Source organism: Sciurus carolinensis, chromosome 8, assembly GCF_902686445.1.
Source record: "Sciurus carolinensis chromosome 8, mSciCar1.2, whole genome shotgun sequence".
NCBI lineage: Eukaryota > Metazoa > Chordata > Mammalia > Rodentia > Sciuridae > Sciurus > Sciurus carolinensis.
The window spans coordinates 87,806,609-87,827,900 of record NC_062220.1 but is presented as its reverse complement, the minus strand read 5'-3'; the positions used below and the strand labels follow the sequence as shown (position 1 = coordinate 87,827,900).

General features: G+C 40.4%; 1 protein-coding gene across 3 annotated transcripts in view; it reads right to left on the bottom strand.

The window, feature by feature from the left end:
- Creb5 (cAMP responsive element binding protein 5) overlaps positions 1–21,292 on the bottom strand; it is a 387,517-nt gene that overhangs the window by 75,820 nt on the left and 290,405 nt on the right. For all 3 annotated transcript variants that reach the window (XM_047562022.1, XM_047562021.1, XM_047562023.1), the window contains 2 exons: positions 20,115–20,241; positions 14,404–14,514 (listed from right to left, as the gene is read on the bottom strand). In XM_047562022.1, the coding sequence (XP_047417978.1) occupies positions 14,404–14,514; positions 20,115–20,241 (238 nt within the window). The remainder of the gene's footprint in view (positions 1–14,403; positions 14,515–20,114; positions 20,242–21,292) is intronic.

Here is a 21,292-nt window from a genome sequence, read left to right as displayed (position 1 = left end):
ACTGGGGATTGAAGCCAGGGGCACTCAACCACTGAGCCACAACCCCAGCCCTAGTTTGTATTTTTACTTTAGAGGCAGGATCTTACTGAGTTGTTAAGTGCCTTGCTAAATTCCTGAGGCTGACTTTGAACTCGCAATCCTCCTGCCTCAACCTCCCAAGCTACTGGGATTACAGGTGTGCGCCACCATACCTAGCTAATAAATTAAAATTTAAACTGACATTTTGATGTTCTTTTCCCCCAACATCTCCAGGCTTCAACTCACTCTGTTTCTTCTCTCTGGAAAATCAATCCTTCCTACCCTTCAGTTCTGCCTAGAAACATAGAAAGTTCAGTGACGATGGGAATGTTTCTATCTGTGTTGTCCAATATGGTAGCCACCAGGTACATGTGGCTATTGAGTTCTTGAAATGTGGCTAGTGGAACTCAGAACTGAAATTTGGATTCTGTTTTATTTTAATGAATTTATATTTTAAATAGTCACAAGTGGTTACTATATTGGAGAGCACAGGGCATTGACTCAGCCTTCACTATGAAGACCCACTGGGAAGAATTCACCACCAACATGAAGCTGGGTGAGGTACTTCCGTTGTACTTGACTTTATCATAATATTTATCACAACCTACTTAGTCATCTATTTATTTACCTGGTTCTCTTACTGGAGTGTAAATTCCTAAAGGCTCAAGTTATATCTTACTCACAGATGTAGTTCCAAGAACCGAATATAAATTGGCATTTGAAAGTGCTCCATAAAGATTTTTGAGTACAAGAATGAGTGAATGAACTCCTTGCTCAGTGAACTGGAAGAGACATTTCTTTACGATAAATCTAGAAAACAGATCTCTTGGAACAAAGTGAACTGGGAACTAAAAGATGAATGGTGATGATGTGACAAATTATCTCTGTCTAAGGAACGCACGCAGCTCTTTAGCTTATCTTTCTTCACACACTCAAACTCTGTCTTAGGCTCAACCGGAATTTAGGAACAACTTGCTTGTAGACCCTCCTGGTCATTAAGCCATGATTCTGCCCAGACTTGTTCTGTAAGAAAATTCCCTGGAGACAAAGTTCACTGTGATGATGGAGTGAGATAAACAAGCTTTTTGCTGTGATCCCATGTTCTCACATACCCCACGCTGGTCTACACAACAGATGGACTCATTCATCAGACTTGAAAATAATCAGGTTTTCACACCCTGTTATCATGGGTATGGCTGTTCCAAAGCGCTTGTTGGCAAAGAACCTTCATAACCACCTCCATTCAAGGGACCGGGAGCTTGGACCCCTTTAGTAGCATTTCTTCCAAACCCACTTTGCAGAGCATAAGGGAAGCTCTCTAACCCATAATGATTCTGGGTATTCTGGAAAAAGAAAAAAAATGCCCAAGTTGGCATGGCACTACTCATGTCATTTTAGGGTGCATAGTTGAGTTTCAGGGCTAGACATATTCCAAATATTTGTATAATTTAAAGTAAATAGGCATAGTAAAATCCTATTTTAGGCAATGGAATTTCATATATATTTCTTGGTGAGCCTTTGGTCTTCTGTGTAATTTTATCCCTGATATTTTAACCTTAAAATATTTAATGGCATAAACTGTTTTTATGTTCTTGTGTTTGTGAACTAACAAGCCATAAAACAATAACATGTGTTTGAAATTTGAAAATACTCTGTGCTGAACTGTTTTCTAAAATAAGTGTAGCTATTTGAAAAAAGTTTAAAAGTCATCTTTACATTCTTGTGTTTCAATTAATTGATAAATTAATTAAAGCAACAGCTGTGTAACTCCCATAAATTTCTATATCTACATTTCTATAAAGGGCACAGTAGCCAAGTGTCAAAATCAGTCAAAATTAGCAGTTAAATTCTAGAACTGAATTTTACCACATCTTTGCTGGAGATCAAAAGTAAATTACTTAATCTCTTGGGTTCAATTTTCTCTTTAATCTCTCAGTTTTAGTTTTCTCCTCTCTGAGACTATAGGTCTTATGCAAATATGTTTTAAATATCAGTAATTAAATCAGTAAAAGAGAAGTATCCTTTGAAGTAGGAAAAAGAAAGAAAAAAATAAATTACTATGTAGTAAATTATTTCCCTGTATTACCTCATTTAATCTCCAAAATGAATCTAAGAAAAATCTTATGGTTATCCCCAATTTACAGATGGAATAACAGAGAGCAAATAAGCAACCAGGACATGTCACTAGGATCTGTTCCTAGTTGCAACCAGTGCTTCATCCTGCTTCTCAAAGAGAGAAAAACAAAGGAAGGAGAAGGAGAAGGAGGAGCAGGAGGAGAATGAGAAGAATTTTCACCTTACTCTTGATTTCAGTGACAGCAGTAGTTTCCATAAAAGGACTAGTCTTTCTATGTGAAAGGTGTGCAAGTAGTCCCTAGTTAAAATACCAGCTAGCAGTCATTATTAACATTATTAAAGACACATAGACTTGGTATTTTTCAATTGACTACTCAAGGTTTCAAATGTTAAGAACTAACCTTGAGATTCCATGATGTATAGTAATTTGAACTACTGCTGAGGTGCAGATTTGAGTTGCATTTGCTACCTATCTCCAGGTGGGGACAGAACAATCTGGCCCTCCATTCAAGGTCAGAACTGCAATGTGGTTTGGTTCTCCACTTGTTGCCCTGGGTGTAGGGAAATGATGTGCTACATTGCATGGGCCCGGGGACTCACAACAGGGTCAGAAAAACCTCTCAGGAATGTCAAGGAGCTGTTGTTAAAAAAAGAGAGATGTGGAAGATTCACATCTTCCCTAGAGTTACTAAGAATGGGATCTCTGAACTCAATTCACAATAGCTAAACTATGGAACCAACCTAGGTCCCTTCAACAGATGAATAAAGAAAATGTGGTATATACACAATGGAATATTACTGATCCATAAAGAAGAATGAAATTATGGCATTTGCTGGTAAATGGCTGGAACTGGAGACTAAGTGAAATAAGTCAATTCCCCAAATCCAAAGGCCAAATGTTCTCTCTGATATGTGGATGCTAACACACAATAAGGGAGGGGGAAGGGAAGAATAGAAGTTCATTGGATTAGATAAAGGGGAATGAAGGGAAGGGGAAGGGATGGGAATAGGAAAGATAGTAGAATGAATGGGACATCATGTTCCCGTGTTCATATATGAATACACTACCAGTGTAATTCTACATTATGTATCACCACAAGAATGGAATCCTAATTAGAATAAGTTATACTCCATGTATGTATAATATGTCAAAATACCCTCTACTGTCAGGAGTATCTAAAAAGAACAAATAAAAAACAAACAAACAAACAAACAAACAAAAGAATGGGAGCTCAGAAGCCAGGGCTGGGATTGATCTTTGGTCTACCATTTGCTGGCTGATTTATCTCAGTCATTGTCCTCTGTACATTAGTTCATTTGCCTGGAAAAATGAGAATGGCTACCTTAGGGAATTAAATAAGATAAGATGTGTAAGTACATAGTCTAAGTGTTTTCTGTGTAGTTTCTCACTGAACCCTTACCACATGGAAGGTGCATGGTAAGATGGCTCACAGTCAGCACCCAATGCACATTCGATATTATATAATTAAGTTACTCATTGACTCATTTTACAAATAGATATTTTGTGCCAACTATGTGTCATGTGTTTAGATCCTTCTCTTTAGGAAGCCAGACACCAGTGAGGAGGTTAAAGTCTGGTTAACAGAGGACTTACTCAGCTTTAAAGTAATAATTCATATCACCCATGGACTTAAACCACTTACATTTCCTGTTTACCTTTCTTGCTTGAGAACGGATTTGGCAACATTTAACCATCCAGGGATGATGATAAAGGTTAGCCATTATAAATTCATATACTTACATGGTGATTAGTGAAATGAAAATAGGGGCTGATTTGTCATAAATAGGATAAGAGCAGGATCCACATAATCCTACTTCAGGTTATTACGAATGACATAAACACATAACATGCTTTATTGGCAATACTTTAGTAAATACTTAAACAAACAGAATCCAGGCTAGATTAAAAACAAAAAACAAAAAACAAAAAACCAGAATCCTGGCTAGATAAACACAGAAAATGTGGAAGAGACATACTAATATACCTAAGGAAGTCAATAATTTTGCAATAAGTAAGTTGAATAATTATAAATCAGAAAGCTTAGGAGATTAGAAAAAAAATTATAAAACACTGTTCCAAGCAAAAGTGTGATGTAAAACAAACAAAAAAATCCACAAAAATTAATAAATAAATAAAAACTACTAAACACATTTTTCAGCATGTACTTAGAGCATAAGTGTATAATCAGTACAGTTAAATAGGAAATCTGATTAATTAATAAGAATTCAAACAATGCAGTCACAGGAGTACAGTCTGCTCTGTCATTAGTTTCCTGGATTCTAGAACTTACCCCATGTAAGGAAATTTGCCCTAGTTGCTCACAAGGCTGAGGTGGAAGGATCACTTGAGCCCAGGAGATTGAAATCAGTCAAGGCAACACAGAAAGATCAAGTAACAACCAATCGATCAATCAATAAAATGAGATAAAATAAAAAGAAAGAAAAAGAAAAATTGCCCTGAAGTACAAAGAATGGGGCTGGAGGTGTTGGTAAAGTGGTAGAGCAGTTGTCTGGTACATGAAAGACCTGGATTTGATCCTCTCCCACACCACTAAAAATATAAAAATAGAGGGGGGGGGGAAGAGAAAAGACTTAAGTATATAATACACAGATTTAGCCAATAAAATGAACTGGACAAATACAGAAAATGCCATCCAACATTATCAATGATATATAAAATGTAAAAACTGGTAAAGAGTTTGCTAATAAATAATAATGCTGGAAAATGCTTTAAGATGGACATCCTGTATTTCAGGAAGGAATTAAAGCATAAAATTTAAGAACTCTGACAGTATATGTAGTCTTTAAAATGTTTATTCCCTTTGACCTGTTAATCCTAATTCTGGGACTCTATCCTAAGGAAATAACTAAAGGTATAAATAAATAATTTCAGATCAGGGTTCTTTTTTAACTTTATAATCTAAGGGCTAATTCTAGAGAGAATATTCAAATATCCAGAAATAGAAATAAAGGAATAAATAACTCATTATGTGATATCCATAGGAAAAATTATATGATCATTAAAATGTTTTCAATAGGTGTTCAATGATAGGAAAAATGCTTATGGCATGAAAAATTTAAGATGCAGGATATAAACTTTACATTTACTGTGAACACATTTTTAATATAAATGGGGGAAAAAGACAAAAGAAAAATTATATTTCAACATAGCCTCAAAAGTTTGCCACCATGTACTAATTTTGACTGAAGCTATGCCAGAATCCATGAATTTATGTTTTTTTTTAAAGAACTAAAGTCTTAGAGTAATACTGAAGTGTCAAAGTATTTAATATAAAGCCACATCACCTTCAGAGGATGCTCAGTGGTCTCATGCAGAACATCTCAGCACTTGCCCATGACTGGCAGGACACCAGGTTCCAATGTAGGGATTTGGGAAATTATAGGCAGGATTTGCACCTGCTCAAACATTGCTCTCCCACCCACTTATTATGGATCCTGAAACTCTACCTTGTGGGAATCAATCCGATGAGTTCAAATCCTACCTTCTCACTGAAACTTGGAAAACATTAACAGTCGTAATGTGGGATGACATCTTAAATCACAGCTCACCTCCATCTGAACTAGTTTATTAGACTGTTTGATTCTATCAACATTTCCTGGGCACCTAGCATGTGCAGAAGAGATGCTGATTTGGGGTGTGGAGCTGAACCAAACTGGCCTCTGCTCTCAAGGAGTTGGCAGGCTGACCTTGAGGCAGGTACACAGACAATGAAACTCCATGAGGAAGAGCCAAGTGAGGTCATGTGGAGTCCACTCTAGCAGAAGGTGTGGCCCTCTCTCCCTGGGGAGGTGGAAAGACTTCACAGGGAAAGTGCATTTGAGCCGAGTCTTGAAAAAGGACAGGTGGAGTTTGCAGAGGTAAAGGAGAACTGTGAGCAGAGAGGTGGGAGAGGATGGAAGGCAGTCAGACAGAGCAAGAAGCCCTCAGGAAAGTGCCAGAATCCTGGGAGGAGGTGGCTTAGGTGAGGGATCTTGATGGGCAGAGCTGAATGGAGAAGGGGCTGGCAGAGCCAGGAACCAGACTGAAGCTCACATGCCATGGAAACAAGTGCTTGCTACCTAGTCCTATGCAGGGTGCTGAAAGGAAGAAGGATGTTCCAGAAAGGGATGCAAGTGAAACCCTGGCCAACTCTGAAATTCTACCCAGGTGTGCTCCTTATACCTCAGATCCTGGTCCTGTGTTGAAATCAGGTCACTGACTTGCCTGATTGCACCTTTAATCTCTGGAACATGGGGACACAGATGGATGGAAATCCCCTCCTCCTTAAACACACCTTCTGTTCTGGTGACTGCGCATGCAGTTTCGAAGTACAGCTACCCAAAGTGTGTGCCTTTATTGTTGGGACTTAACTATTCTGAGAACCTAGCAATTCCTCTAACTCACACTAAGTCAAATAAAACAATCATATAATACTCTCCAGCTAGCTTTTCAAACTAACAGGATAGAAAGAGAATTTTGAAAGGATACTAACAGAAAAATACACTCTCTGTTATTTTTAGACTTGACGATTAGATTATCCCTTTTGTTTTTTATGAAAATAAAATCCCAAACCTTTAAGAAAACTTTGCCTCCTAACTATTCTAATACCACAACTTCCAACCCCCTCAAAGCCTGAATTTTCTGACAGATCTTCTGTACTTACCACGTAGAAAACCAAGTCAAGGCAGAACCATCATCTCAAAGTGCAAAGCAAACTTTCGTTATTAGTTGGGCTGGCAAAAATCTTGGGAAGTGCACATACATTCCAAGAAAAAGACCAAAACATATCTCTGCAAAGCACAGCTTCCCTGTAACAAGATTTGTTAAATTTCCTTTTCTCCCCCTGGCTTTTCTGACACAAGATGAACTTATTCCCACAATGTTCCAAAACAGACAGGGACACACTTGTGCGCACACGTACACACATGCACAGGGAAGAAGCACTGAAAATGTTGAGAGAGGATGTTCTGAACCAGACCATGTGTGGTTTCCTTGCCCAGATGCGTCTGACCTCAGGCTTGGGAACATTAAACAAACACGAAAACAAGACCCAGCAATGCGCGTGCTGGGCTGGATGACAGAGGCAGTGAGCAAATATTGGGATTGTATTTCACCTATTGCCATGGTGACCCAAACAGGGTGGATACTGGCAGAAAGAGAAAGAAATAAAACTGGGAAGACAATGAGTCCTGGGAGAATGTCTGAGCGTGTGCATGAGGAGCCAGCTGTGAGGGTGGAGAAGCGAGGGCCCTGAGAAGAGATCTGATCAGACTGAGATCTAGTTCAATAACCTTTAGGGCTCGTGTAAGCAGAGGGCTCCCTCACCACTCCACACCCAGGAGAGCACAGAGCTCCGAAAGTCCGAAGAAAATAGTGACAAGATGTGGGATTATTATATTGGTTGGTGTCAGGCAAAAATCAAGGCAATTTTCACTCCACGCCAAGAAATGAAATACTGACTGGCAGATGAGAACAGCTCCGTGTTTGGCTGTCATGACCAGCAAGTCTCAGGATCAATCTGAGAATCAAGTACATTCCTTGGGGCAATCTGATGGTTCCCTTCGAGTCCCAGTTGACATGTAACAGACAAGCTGTCTGACCCTCTCTCCCCCAAGTACTTTGCTACACTACTCAAATTCTGCAGAAAATGCGTCAGGAACGGTCCTGTTGGAAAGCACACTCAGGGTGGTCAGCAGACAGCTTTCCCTGTCAACCCCTGACTAGCACATGGAGAGCGAAGTTCAATGAACTTGACAACCAGGAATATGGGTTCGAATTCCCTCCTACTAACAGCTTGTGATCTTAGATGAGTTATTAACTTGAACTTCAGGTCTTTGTTTCTCAAAGAAAAGGATTTTGCTAAAATAATCCTCAAACCCTATCTCTGCTTTGAAATCTGGTAATTGATAGTTGATAATTTCTAAATTCTTGTTTCTAAGACCAATCAAATCAAATGGATTATCTCACATGTTTGGGTTCTGACTGGCACATGGAATATAATTTCTATAGGAAAGTATTCTATTCTGTGGAAAATAAATAAACAGTTGCTAGCTCTCATCAGTGATTTCATAATCTGACCATTTATGTTTTATTAAAGAAGTGACAAATATATCTCCACATGAAGTTTTCTATAGTAAAATGGGATAACTGGCAATGGCAGATGAGAGGTGACACATTTAGCACACAGAAAGGAGCTAGGGCTTCTATTAGTTCTCAAAGTATTACTTTAGTTCTTTAATAATAAGAGCTAAACTTAAATTTAGTACTTATCTTGGCCATTCAGGAATATAGAGACTGCTCTTCAGGATTTAGTCAATGAGGCCCACAGAATTTAATAGACACAGCTAAAAGGTGGCCTAAGCCACATCTTACTCGATACCACTAACCTTTAAAAAGGCCTGCTTTTATTCCGAATAAGCTGCCATGGGGATACCAGAGATGACTTGATATAGTGGACACAGGACAAAAATCAAAAAGACCTGAGCTCAGGGCCGGATAATAGACTATGGTATGATTCTGGAAAAGTCACTAACCTTTCTTTGTCTATAAAATGGGGATTAGTAATGTTTTCTTGCTGACCCTCCAGGGTTGCTATGAGGCCCCAATGAGACAATGTACATGGGAATTTGCAAAGTGCTCTACTAACATAAATTCATAGGATGATCATCCCTGCTATTTAATCAGAACATGATTAAGGACTAGGATCAAAGGCCCAATGCCTGGGTTCATGTGCCAGTACCAAATTTCACTAGCCATGTGTGCTTCCATAAATTACCCAACTGCTCAGTGTATTCTTAGGAAAATGAGATAAATAGTGTCTTTCTTATCAGACTGTTGTCAGGAGTAAATAAGGATATATTGCAAAGATGCTTAATATAGTTCCTGCCACATATATAAGTGCTTAATTAATGTTGACAATTACTGTTTTCTACCTTAAGCAGGCAAACCACATATTATTATTAGTGAAAGTGCACGTCGTTATTATTGTCACAAAATCTTACATAATTCCTACTGGTCTGCCCACTAAAGAGTGGTTTACAAGCAGTGAAGCAGGAGGAGTCTGAAAAAAAACGATCACCTTAGTTCAGTCCATCATTGTGTTTTGATTGCTAGCTGCAGGACACATGGCCGCTAGCATGATTCACAAGTTAATGAGCGCTTCCTTAAAGTCAACAGCCCTTCCTGCCTGGCCGCAAAGCTCCTAGCAGACAGCCTCCTCATTCCCAGCTCTTTACTCCCGCACTTTTAGGAAATGAAGCTGGGGGGAGGATTAAGGCAAACAGGCAAATTGAAGAACTGCATTTCTCAAGAGTGCCAGAGAGATGTTACCTGGAGACTGTCTTTTCATGTGTATAAACTTTCCAGGCAGTTCCATATGGAGTCAGGCTTCCCTGTGATTTATCTGCTGGACAGTGGGTGGCCAAGGGGCACCGTAGGCAAACAGTCATCCAGCTCGATAATTAGGGAGGGGAAAGGCAAACACAAACACACCCAGGTTGACATTCAAAACAAAGTGGATATTTAACCACGGATGGCTCACTCTACCTCCCTAGTTTTTGTCCACCAGTGTGTGAGGAGGAAACCAGGAGCCAACAGAAGCACTGGTAGTAATTTATCAGTAGAGTTGACTGAAAAGGCACAGTCCTTGGGGAGAAACAGAAAGGTCCAAGCTTCTTGTCCAGCTTTACTTAAAAGATGGTGTGATCCTCCTTAGTCTTTAGTGGGCCTTAGAGTTCTCCCCTTTGAAAAAAGGGGTTCAGACAAGGCCTTCTCTAAGTACCCTCCATCTCTGAAGGGCCTTTACTTGCCAGTCTTTTGGTTTTTTTCATCACTCATTAATGCATATACTTATGTATTTATTCAATTAACCACAAACTCAACAATAGGTAAGATATTGACCAAAATAAAGCATGGACAGACCATCACAATGGAAGAAACAGCTCTAGGTATTGATAACCTCTCTCAATTCACAGGAGGGCAGTGACATTATAACTGTTTTCTAAGGAGCACTCATATTGCTTTTCTCTCAAGAAAAAAATAGGATGGATGCTGTTTGCTGGTGTCTTTCAAAGAAATCAAATGTAGTCAGCTGTTCTTTATGGGCTGCGTACTTGGCTTGGCATTTATCTAGTTTCATCCTCTCCTCATCCCACCTTTGCCCTTGCCCACTCCATCCCCCACCTCCTTAGTGAGGTTTGTTTCCCTCCCATTATTTCAACTCAGCTAATTCAGTCCTCATGCATGGGAACTTTTGCAAGTCAAAGAACCTATACATTGAAGGATCATTTTCAAAGAGCTTCCGATTAAGCAACTAAGAGAGACGTACATGTAGAATGAGAATAGACAAAACAAAAATGTTTCTGGATGAAGAGGCAGTGGAACCGGGTCAGTTACTGAGTCTACAGAGCACTAGTTAAACCAGGGAGAAGCTCCATACCACCAATCACTCCACATCTTCTCCAGGTTATCTGAAGGCTGAACTATCCTGGCTAGCCTAGTCTGCGTTTGTATAGAAATATAAATAAACTCAAAGAATTTGATTTAATCTGAAAACTACTGACAGCTTAGTATTGTGATATTTTTATCCAAAGAATCAATGTCATGATCAAAGAGCTTTGTTACTGGAGTGAGATCAGCCTGTGTTGTGGTGTTTCATTTAGCCAGTTTTAAAACCTCTCAGAGTCTCAGCGGTCTCAGCTGTAACATGGGGACAATGCTTTTGTCATGGTGCTATCTGAGAACAAAATTAGGTCACAGCCAAACACACCTTCTTCCTAATATCAATACTCCCTAGCCTTCACTAACCCCTTCCAAACTGAAGGTAAGATGTGAAGAGGGCCTCCAGAGCCCCTGGGGTATAGCCATTTATATGCCATCATTTCTTCTAGCAGTTTCTAGGATGGTGGTCACCTCATTCTTAGTGAGACACAGACAGGTGTATGGGCGGATCCCCCAACCCCCTATGACTTATTTGGCTACCAAATTTATTATCAATTTCTTTAAACAAAAGCTAGATAGAATTGGCCCAATTCCTACACAAGCAATGAACGCACATCTGCATGATTCTGAGGATGCCATAATCACTTCACTCCAGAAGCGCTCAAACACTGCAGAGACTAGAAACCTGTCCCACTGTGATTCCCCCTGCTCTCTGTGTCCCCCTCCCTCCCTTTCTCATTTCTCTCTGCTTATGCCCCTTCCTTCCCTTCCTTTCGCCTTTGAATGTTAAAAATGTCCACCAGTTATCCAGTGATTTTTTTTTTTCTAGTAGACCCTTTTTCTACTTAAGCACCCAGGACCCAAGAATTTAGAAGGAAGTACCTACTATTGGGGTTAGTTAGAAAGATGGAAGTCTCTCAGGGTTTTGAGCCTGCTTTGCCCAAAGGGAACCTAATATGTGCAGATGTACTTTTGTAATTGTGAAGTCATATGTCCACCGGCCTAGTTCTGCAGAGAAAGAACAAGCCATAAAACTAAATCATAATCAGTCAGAATGATGATTAAAGTCAATGTGGACAGCTCGTTGATATTAATGTACATTAGAACCAAAGATTAGCACGTGTGCTTTTTGATTTAGGACGTCCCAGATTAACACACTTGAGAGCTTGTGAAGAACACCCGTTTACTCTCTCCTGCAACAGAAGTTAGACATTGGTCAAGGAAAACAGATGCATTCCAATGGGAAACCCTTAGTCAGAGGGCCTCCAACAAAGTTGTACTTTGAAAGCAATCCTGTCTTAAACTTTTGTCCACCTCTGAGACCTCCAAGCTTCACCAGAGATTCAGGATGATGTCTTTTGTCAGGGGCAGTAGGGAGTTTGCAGTGAACCCTCTGCTACCGTCCCTGGGAGAGAAAGCCTGATGTGGCACAGTGTGGGCAACACCTCCCTTTAGCTCTCTGGTTACTTGTGTGCTCTGAGAACACGCCCTGCTGAGTGCATTCATCACAATAGCCCATGTGTGACCTTAGGAAAAGTCCTTGAAAACAGTGAAACAAGAGTCTCAGTTGAAATCTGGAATCCATTCCAGTCTTACACAGGAAGAAAATTAGGCATAGAAAAACAAAGCCCATCGTTCAGAGAAACCTGGAGAGGCTCTGGCTGACATTAAAATCATGGACGATTTTTTTTTCCCCCTCACTACTTTGGATTTCATAAAACATTTTCATCTGAGCAGCCCCAAAGCTGCTAGAAAATACCATGTGGTTAGTTGATGGCAATGACTGGTTTCTCCAGTGAATAACACGGGTGGAATAAGAACAGAGATGCCGAGTGACATATTAAAATTCACTTACTTAACACTTTCCCACACTATTAGTAACTGCTATTCTTACAAACATAAGTGGGCAATATTACCATTTCCCCCTTTGGATTAATGTATTGGCAATAACAGGGGTAGTAGGGGTGGGAGTTGGGGGCAGAGAAAATAGCTGTGCTCCCTGGGCCCCATCTCCATGGTCAAGTTCATTAGCCCGGACCTCATGGGCCTGGAAATATTTATTCACTTAGAACATGAATCAGCAGAGTGGTGTGCTTGCTCAGTGAATTCAACTCAGCAAATGTTTGTGGCCTAACATTATTTTTATAAATACAGACCAATTCTCTTTTGTTTCCAGCTAACATTATTCACCATTAATTTGCCACATTACATGATTGATTACATGAACGTAAATAATTATCAAACTGTACTACTTTGGGGGCATTTTCCTTCTTTGCTAGCAATCGGAGACGTGGGGTATTTCTGAGGCAAGTGGTGGTATCAAACCCAGTGAAAATCAAACAGGGAAATCTGGTTTGGAATTGTATCTTAGAATCCATCTAAACTTTGTCTAGAAAATCCCTCAAGAGGAATACAGACCCTGAAGGAATAAAAAGATTCCAGAACCATCCAGATGGGGGCGTACTGTCTCAGACCCAGAACCACAACACTTTTCATTTGCAAATGAAGAACTTAATTTTGTTTTTTCTTAAGTACCTTCACAGTTCATTTTTTATTTTCCTTAAAAAAAAAAAAAAAAAAAAAAGGGTAAATGGCAATACTTTGGTCTCCAAAACAGATGCCAGTTTGAACTTTATTCTGCCAGCAAGTATTTGGTTTGGCTCTGAAGGGCTTGAGTTGAAAAAATATTTGCCAAATCCAAAAAGATTTAACGAGCTTTGCTGCAATGCTGGTGCCATTTGGCATGTCACAGGGGCTGTGGCACAGTAAAGAGAGCTCTCTTGACCACAGATTTTATTTGCCTAAAGTAGCCAACACTGGGAGTTCAGTTGATTTCTCGGGTCAAGAAGCTACACATCAAATGAGTGAAGTTTCCAAGCGAAAGTGACCAAACGGGCTTCAAAAACCTTGCTGACGGAGAAGGACGTCCCTGGGGCTGGCTCCACCCCGTGCAGGAGTTGAGGCTAGCTTTCAGAGCTGTCCCTCACCTCCTCACACCAACCAACACACACAGTCTACAGGGCTGTCCATGGACCAGATAAATCTCAAAATTCTAGCAAATGCCTTCCTTCTACAATATCAGACACTGAAATTTTGCTGTGTTATATTTAATAGCTACCTGATACTTTGCTAATTTTGGTGTCAGAATTTAACTATGCAAAAACTGAGTGACCTACTTTAAATAACTTCTCTAAATAGTACCAGCAAGTTTACTTTGTATTGCAGAGACAGACAGGCATGACTTTATTAATCTTCAGTGGAATACAGATGCATAAATCTATCACTGAGATTGGAAAGAATGACCTCAGTGCACACAAATATCATGCTAAAAGTCACTGAACCTTGTCACCTGAAGTCACGCTTTTCAGTACAGTTTGCAAGGAAATTAAGGCTCTCATCCTTTCAAATCAATGCCACATCTGACAACTATAACAAAAAACACAAAGCATTTCCATAACAGAGTGTACTTAAGAATTAAAGGTCTGTGTTAATAACATGGGAACAGGAAAAATGCATTGAAGCTGTAATTACCTTGAAGAAGGAGTTGGAGCTCTGGATTATTTTTATTGTTCTACAAAATGAGCAAATCCCACCCTAACTTCTAAGGATCTCCCCAAACCTCAATTGTCCCTATCACTAACACCAAAGCCAATCTAACACTTGGGACATGCTTAGCTGATGCCAAGTGTCTATATATAACAAATATTCTCAAAGACAGAGCCGATCTCTGAACTCTGCCTTTCCAGAGAAAGAGCAATGCAGAAAACAAACAAACAACAAACAAACAATGGAGCCTTTTACCTGGCTTAACTAACATTTGGGTGTCAGAGTAGAAATCAGACACTTACCATTTTGGCTTCTGAATGCATTGGCTGGACTTGGGGAGAAGCACAGGGGTTACTGAGATTTGGACCTTGCATTCCCATGATGCTGGAGTTCACTGACATTTGTCTCTCCATCTAAGAGAAAGGAAAGCGACAGAATTAGAAATCTGAGAAAGACAGTCAAGGCCATAGACAAAGCTGCCACTTTTTTTCAAGCAGATCCTTTAGCGTTTCTTTGAAGTCCTGAGAAACCCGCAGGCTTGGTATATGGTGAGCAATGTGCTCCTGAGACTTGAGCTGAACCAAGTACATCAAGGAATCACCCAAAGCTGCATTCTGTGAAAGATTCCCCACGTAAAGAGAACTGTGTTGTCATGAAAGGTCATTTCTAAACAAAATCACTGAATCCCTCCACTTTTGCACCTACTCCAACTACCACTAGTCATGCTAATTTTTATGGCTCTAAGAAATAGTATATGCATAGAAAAATGCTGAAAGGATATAGAATATGCCAAATGGTTATCTCAGGATATCTTTGATATATTCCCCCTATAAAATTTATATAGTAAACATGAATCTTTGGGGAAATTAAAAAATAAACAATCTTAAAAGCCACATTTTCCAACATGCTGGGTCTTCCTGTTGCTCTATTCCATAAATACAGTTGCAATGACGCAGCACAAGTGTCTGAGCCACTGCCGGGGTGCATCTCTTCCTTCTTAACTTGCTTAATGAGATGTGCTAGGATAGGACTCAAGTTCAAACATGAAACTCCTTTATGCACCTTATATGCATAGGCTGAAGGCAATTGTATACAGGATTTTGAGTGCTCCCACATTTGACTGCCACCCATCACATAAGGTCAGATGTGGGACTTTTCATTGTGGCATCATGTTGGTACTCAAAAAGTTTTGAAGTTTGAATTTTCAGATTAGGGATGCTCAACTTCTATAGCAAAATTTCTATTTTAGTAAAGGAAGAATGTGTCTGATTCATAATATTTTCTGTTTGGTAAAAAATGAACACTTCACAAATAAGCTAAAACAAGTACACCTACTATTAATATCATCCAGGAAATAACTAGACTTTCTGCAGAGGGAAAACAGATTCTTCAATATAATTGCCAAAGGGTAGAAATGAAAACAAAGACTGAAAATTTGGGGGAGCCAGATGTTCCTTCTAAGTTAACCTGGGAAGTTCTGGAAAATATGGGAGTTTCTTACCAGTTCAAATGATGGAGGATGGAAATCTCACCACCCAGAGGGAAGCTTTAGCATGATCATTGAACTAAATGACCCTGCTCGGTCAAGGGACCCTTCTCTTGCTGAGATTCTGCAACTGCAATTCCTTTTGTGTATGTCCCAGGGTTGGAGTATGATTATGACATTAGCCTATGAATTAGTAAAGGTGTTAGTGAAAAGCTTTCTCCTGACTGACAGGTGGATGCTTCGCCTAACTTCAGCCACTGAGCTGATCAGTTATCCTGCAAGGTGTGGATGCGGGAAACTTTCAAGAGGAGCTAACAAAGGCAAAATTTCTGTGTATTCCCGGGTACTTCAGTAAAACTTTTTAAGGCCTTACCAATTCAGTAAAAATAAAATATTCACTCCCACATATCTCTGAAATCTCTGGGTAGCCTAAGAAGTCTAATTTTTTTCAATTGCTTTTTAAAAAATTGTAGAATACACTTAACATATAACATACTATTTTACCCAGTGTTAAGTGCCATGAAGTTCATTAAGTTCAGTGCCATTAAGTTCAGTACATTCATAGACTCCAGTGGTTAAGTCATGAAGAATTCAAGAGTTTCATTGCCCTAAAAAGTGTATTATTACAAATCCCATCAGTATATATAACCACAATGCACCAATAAAAAATGTGGGAAAAATGCATATTACTTATAATTCCTACTCTCAGAGGCTGGGGATGGGAGAGACAGAGTAGCATTTGACCCCTTCTTCCTCTTTGAGAAGGAAACTCAAGTCCAAATGAACTTTTTGCCTTCAGTTTTCCAAAGGAAGATCTTTCATAAGTACAGATGTTAGTCCAATGTCTTCTAAACTATTAGCTATACCATGAGGGGAGAGCAGTCTGTTCATGGCTTCTGTATCCAGAGTTAGTAAGCCTTCCATTTTTGGAAAAAGTTTTCATCTGTGACTGTTTCTACCCCATGACTCATCATATTCTAACTTCAAACTGGCTTAATTTTCCTATCTATTAAAACATATTGCATTTTCCATCTTACTGACTATTGTCATATAGACACACAGCATGGGCAAGTGCCTCCTCAAAGTAAGGACAAGCCCCCATCTGCACCATGAGCTCGACTTTAATGAGTTGCCTGGAATTAAGAATCCAGGAAATGGAATAGCTTTGTTCAATAATGGGCAACATTCAACACTGCTGGTAAACACCCAGGCAGGGACTAGGGGTGCAGCTCAGTGTTACAGTGCTTGCCTAGCATGTTCAGGGACCTGGGTTTGATCCCCAGCACCACAGTAATTCCCAGGTAAAAGAATTTTCCCTTCTTCACACACTGGAAAATAACAGCTGAACTGTCTATAAGTCTATAAGAGCTTTTGTAATGATAAATGGGAGGTTCATGTTCCCAAATTATTAATGCATTTCACTTTCAAGATAAGATATTACACCCAGTGAAGTCCTTGAAGGCAAAATCTACCCTGTTCTTCTATCTCCACCATCTTTTGTACACAAAAGGTCCTCAACAAAAATTTGTGGAATGAATGAATAAATGAATACCTCATTTTCTTTCAGACCTAGGTTTTGTGAAATGTGCTTCCTGGCAGCATCCATTACAGATCAAGCATGAATCTCACCTTCACATAAAGACGCAGTCTCAATGTTTAAGCCCAAGGAATTGTGGTTTCCCAGAACGGGAACTCTAGGGGAAGAGGCTACACTTTAACAATGTTTGGAATGTCAAAGTTATAGCAGAGGAGTTGGTGACAGGGCACGAAGGAAGAAAAGCCTGGATTTCTAGAGACTGGAACTCTTAGGATCTACTTCTGAAAGACATTGCATTGTTTTTCATTAGTAACATTTGCTTCACTCAAGACCAGGGCTTCTCAGGCTTGGCATTGACATTTTAGATCAAGGAACTCTTTGTTATAGGAACTGTCTTGTATATTATAGGATGCTTAGCAGCATCTGTGGCCTCTAGATATCAGCCTTCCCCACCCCAGTTCAGTGCTGACAACCAACAGCATATCCAGTCATTGCCAAATGTCCCCTAGGGGACAGAACCACCCCAGCTGAGAATCATTGCTCTAGACTGACACCTACTGTCATGGCAGCTCTGCACATCATGGAAAGGTTTGGGAACTCCTGTGGGAGTGGCCTCCCTGCCTTTTTGTCTATACTGGCTCTTGACTGTGAATCTGAATCTTTGCTTCTACCCTGAAGTGTCAACAAGAGGTCAAGTTGTATGATGGAATAATGTGACAACTGGTGCCAGGTACCTTTACTCAGGGCCCTTTTAGCCCAAGTGTCCTAACTTTGTCCCTAGGAATGGTTCACAGCTTGGCTAAACAGGGGGGAAAAAGTTGTCTGTAGTAGCATTTTTTCTGAATAAGGCATAGAGAATACTAATTATGGACAAGAGGAAATCAGAACCTAAAGGAAGATAGCTTGGGGTGGAAACCTCAATGCATTTGGTTAAGCTGAATAAAATCTGGGATAACTGCACTGAGATGCTGTTTTCTGCCATCTAAAACAGTCTAAGGAGAGCATTGCAGGTGAAGTCAATCAGCTTCACCTGTCCATCCTCTAGCTCAAGGTTGCCGTGGCTGTTCCTCGCCTGGACCACCAGGTATTTGTATGGACAGGCCAACTGCTCTCAACTGAGTCCACAAGCCCATCTGCATTCCCCAGCATCCCCCTAGAGAAATGAGCACCATCCTTTAGCAGGGCCGATCTGAGCTCTCCACATGAGCTGAGATGGGCGTTCCATTCACTACTCTTCACTCCAAAACCACATGACGTTGGACAACGCCCTTCAACTTCTTGTTGGCTTATCACCTGTCAGATGATTATAGCAGTAATTATAGATATCACATCCCCACAGGATTGCTGTGAGAATAAAATGATATAGCAACATGGAGAATTCCTTCAAATGCTGGCTTTGCAAATTATTAATTGGCTGTGGAAAGGTTTGGATTGAATGGAGGGCTTTAGAGAACTGCTGCAGCCCTGTAAATAACACCACCAGCCATGTCCACCAAAGCACAATCTTGGGAAGAAAGAAGGAAAGGGAGGAGGCAGAAGAACAGAAAAGCTTCTTTGCATGAGTCTGAAGCACTCTAGTAGGATTACCTATTGTTTTCAGAAGGGATCATATAATGATTATGAGTGGAGACTCGGGAGTCAGACTACTTGAATTTAAACCCTGATTCCATCACCTACCAGCTGTGTGACTTTAGCTAAGAGACTCAGCCTCTCGGTATAATAACAATGCCTACCTCATCAGTTTGCTGTGAAAGCGAAGGGAGGGAATGTACATATCATTTAGTAGTTGAAAGAATGGGTTGTGAAGACAGAACTTCTGGGTTCGAAACTCTGCTACTCTGCTTTTCAGCTAAGCAAGTGACTCGCCTGACTTTGCTCCTTCAGAAGATTGGGACAGTAATAGACTCATCTCAGAAGGTTGTTCCTTATGTTGACAAAGTGCTTGGAAAGTGACCAGCATATGGTAAGCACTCAATAAATGCTGCTAACATGATTTATAGAACATGATATGCATAAACACATATTAGCAGCTATTATGTATGATCATTATTATCGTTATTACTATAATTATAACTCTCAGTTCTGGCTAGACCACTCACTGGTAATTTAAGGCCACTGTATACAACTGAAGCTGGGGACTCTGCAGTGCAGTCATCCATCAATATCTGCAGAGAACTGGTTCCAGAACATCCCTCCCTCTTTGATATCAAAATCTGCAGATGCTCAAATCCTTTGTATTAGATGGCATAGCATTTGCATGTAACATGAACACCTTCTTATATACTTTAAGTCATCTCTAGATTACTTATAATACTTATTACAATGTAAATGTTGTGTAAATTATTGTTATACTGTTTAGGGAATTGTGACAAGAAAAAAGAGTGTGCTTGTTTAGTACAGATACGGATTTTTAAAAATACATTTTCAATCCATGACGGTTGAACAGCAGATGCAGAATCCACAGATATCGAGGGATCACTGTAGTTACAGAACAGTCTCCTTAATGAATTCCATTCCCTGGGTGCTATGGGCTCAGCTGTCACCACAGGAAGGTAGGAGTCTGTTTCGTAGCAAGGTGCTGAAATCCAGGAAATTCAGCAAGATGTCTGGGGATGGGCAACTGGGCTCAAAATGCAAACTGGTACTTCAAAACCCTAAACAAGTGTACTTTATGCTTAACTCCTGATATAGGGTTGCAAGACTTTATTCAAGCTCAGCCCTCCACTCTGGAGTAGCTGCCTTCCTCACAGACAGCTTACAGCTTGGTTTTCCCTTTCCTCTCCCAAGAGTGGCAAGCCATGGGCTAGGGATGTCAGGAGCCGAAGAGGCGTAGTAGAGCGCATGCCTAGCATGCATGAGGTTCTAAGTTCAACCCCCAGTATCACACACACACACACACACACACACACACACACACACACACAAAGCTAAAAGAGTGGCAAGCTACAGTTGAAGTGAGGAGCTCCAGTGAGACACCCAGAAACTCTTACTGGCATCAAGACGGCAGAAGATCCCGGCATTGTAGGGTTGGGCAGGGTCCCAGGCATGGAGGCTGGCATGGGCTGTCTCTGTCTGTTGTGGAGATGTAGCAGAGAAGATAGAGAGCCTGGGACAGGCCTGGGAACAAAGAAAACAAACAAACATCATTCCCGATGCCATGGGCCTGTCTCACCAGAGTCCAGGGCCAGCGGGGACACCACTGTCCAACATGCAGCAGATCAGATCCACTGATGGGACGGTCACATATTGAGGATATTAGGGAAATAATAACAAATAAAATACAAGCCTGGTTTCCTTTAGTGCTTCCTAGATAATACATCAAATTCCACTTTATTTCCTGACCCGTTATCTAACTGATGTTCAGTAGAAACAAGCCAGTGAATCTCCCACAGCCCTGACTCCTAAGGAAAGGGATTTTGTGGTGGAATCCTGGGTCTCCGTCTCTGAAGGGTCTCAGGGCTGGAGATCTGGCTCTATGTGTTCAACACAAACTCTCCCACACCTCTGCCTGGAAGCCCAACTGGTTTTGCTCTGGATATGCTTTCATTCCCTGAATTTGCAGGATGTTTGTGAATCCCCACAGAAATTGGTTTTGACTATGAGTGGAAGAAAACAAAATCAGGACATAGACCAAAGCAGCCAGCCTGTGGGTCACAGCACTGTGGCGAACCTTTCCCTGGTGAGCCCTCCATCACCGAGTTCTCATTTCCTAATAACCTGAGGTGTTAGGCTGCTTGACAGAAACTGATTTGGGTCTGACCTGCAGGACCTGGGTAAGCATTCCTTAGGGGAGCACAGTTTGAGCTGTTGCTTCGATTTGAAAAACAAAAAAAAAATCCCAGAAAACTTTAAGAGCCTGACATTGATTTAATGAGCTAGGGAATGTGGAGCTGAGGGAAAAAGGAAATTATTTGTGTTTATTAAAAATGGCAAACAACTGACCTCCCCAGCTAAATTCTCAATCTCCTGATGGGTTTGCTCTGGGGAGCTGTATAAATGTCAAGCCATTAAATTAAAGACTTAACAACAAACAAAACAAATAAACAAAAATTTCTCAGGGTCTATGAGTCTTCCATGTTAAACAACTTTATTCTGAATGTTGTGCTGGAAACATGTACTTTCAGAATCAGTGTATGTTCTAAAGAAAAAAGAAGACCCTCTTATGCTA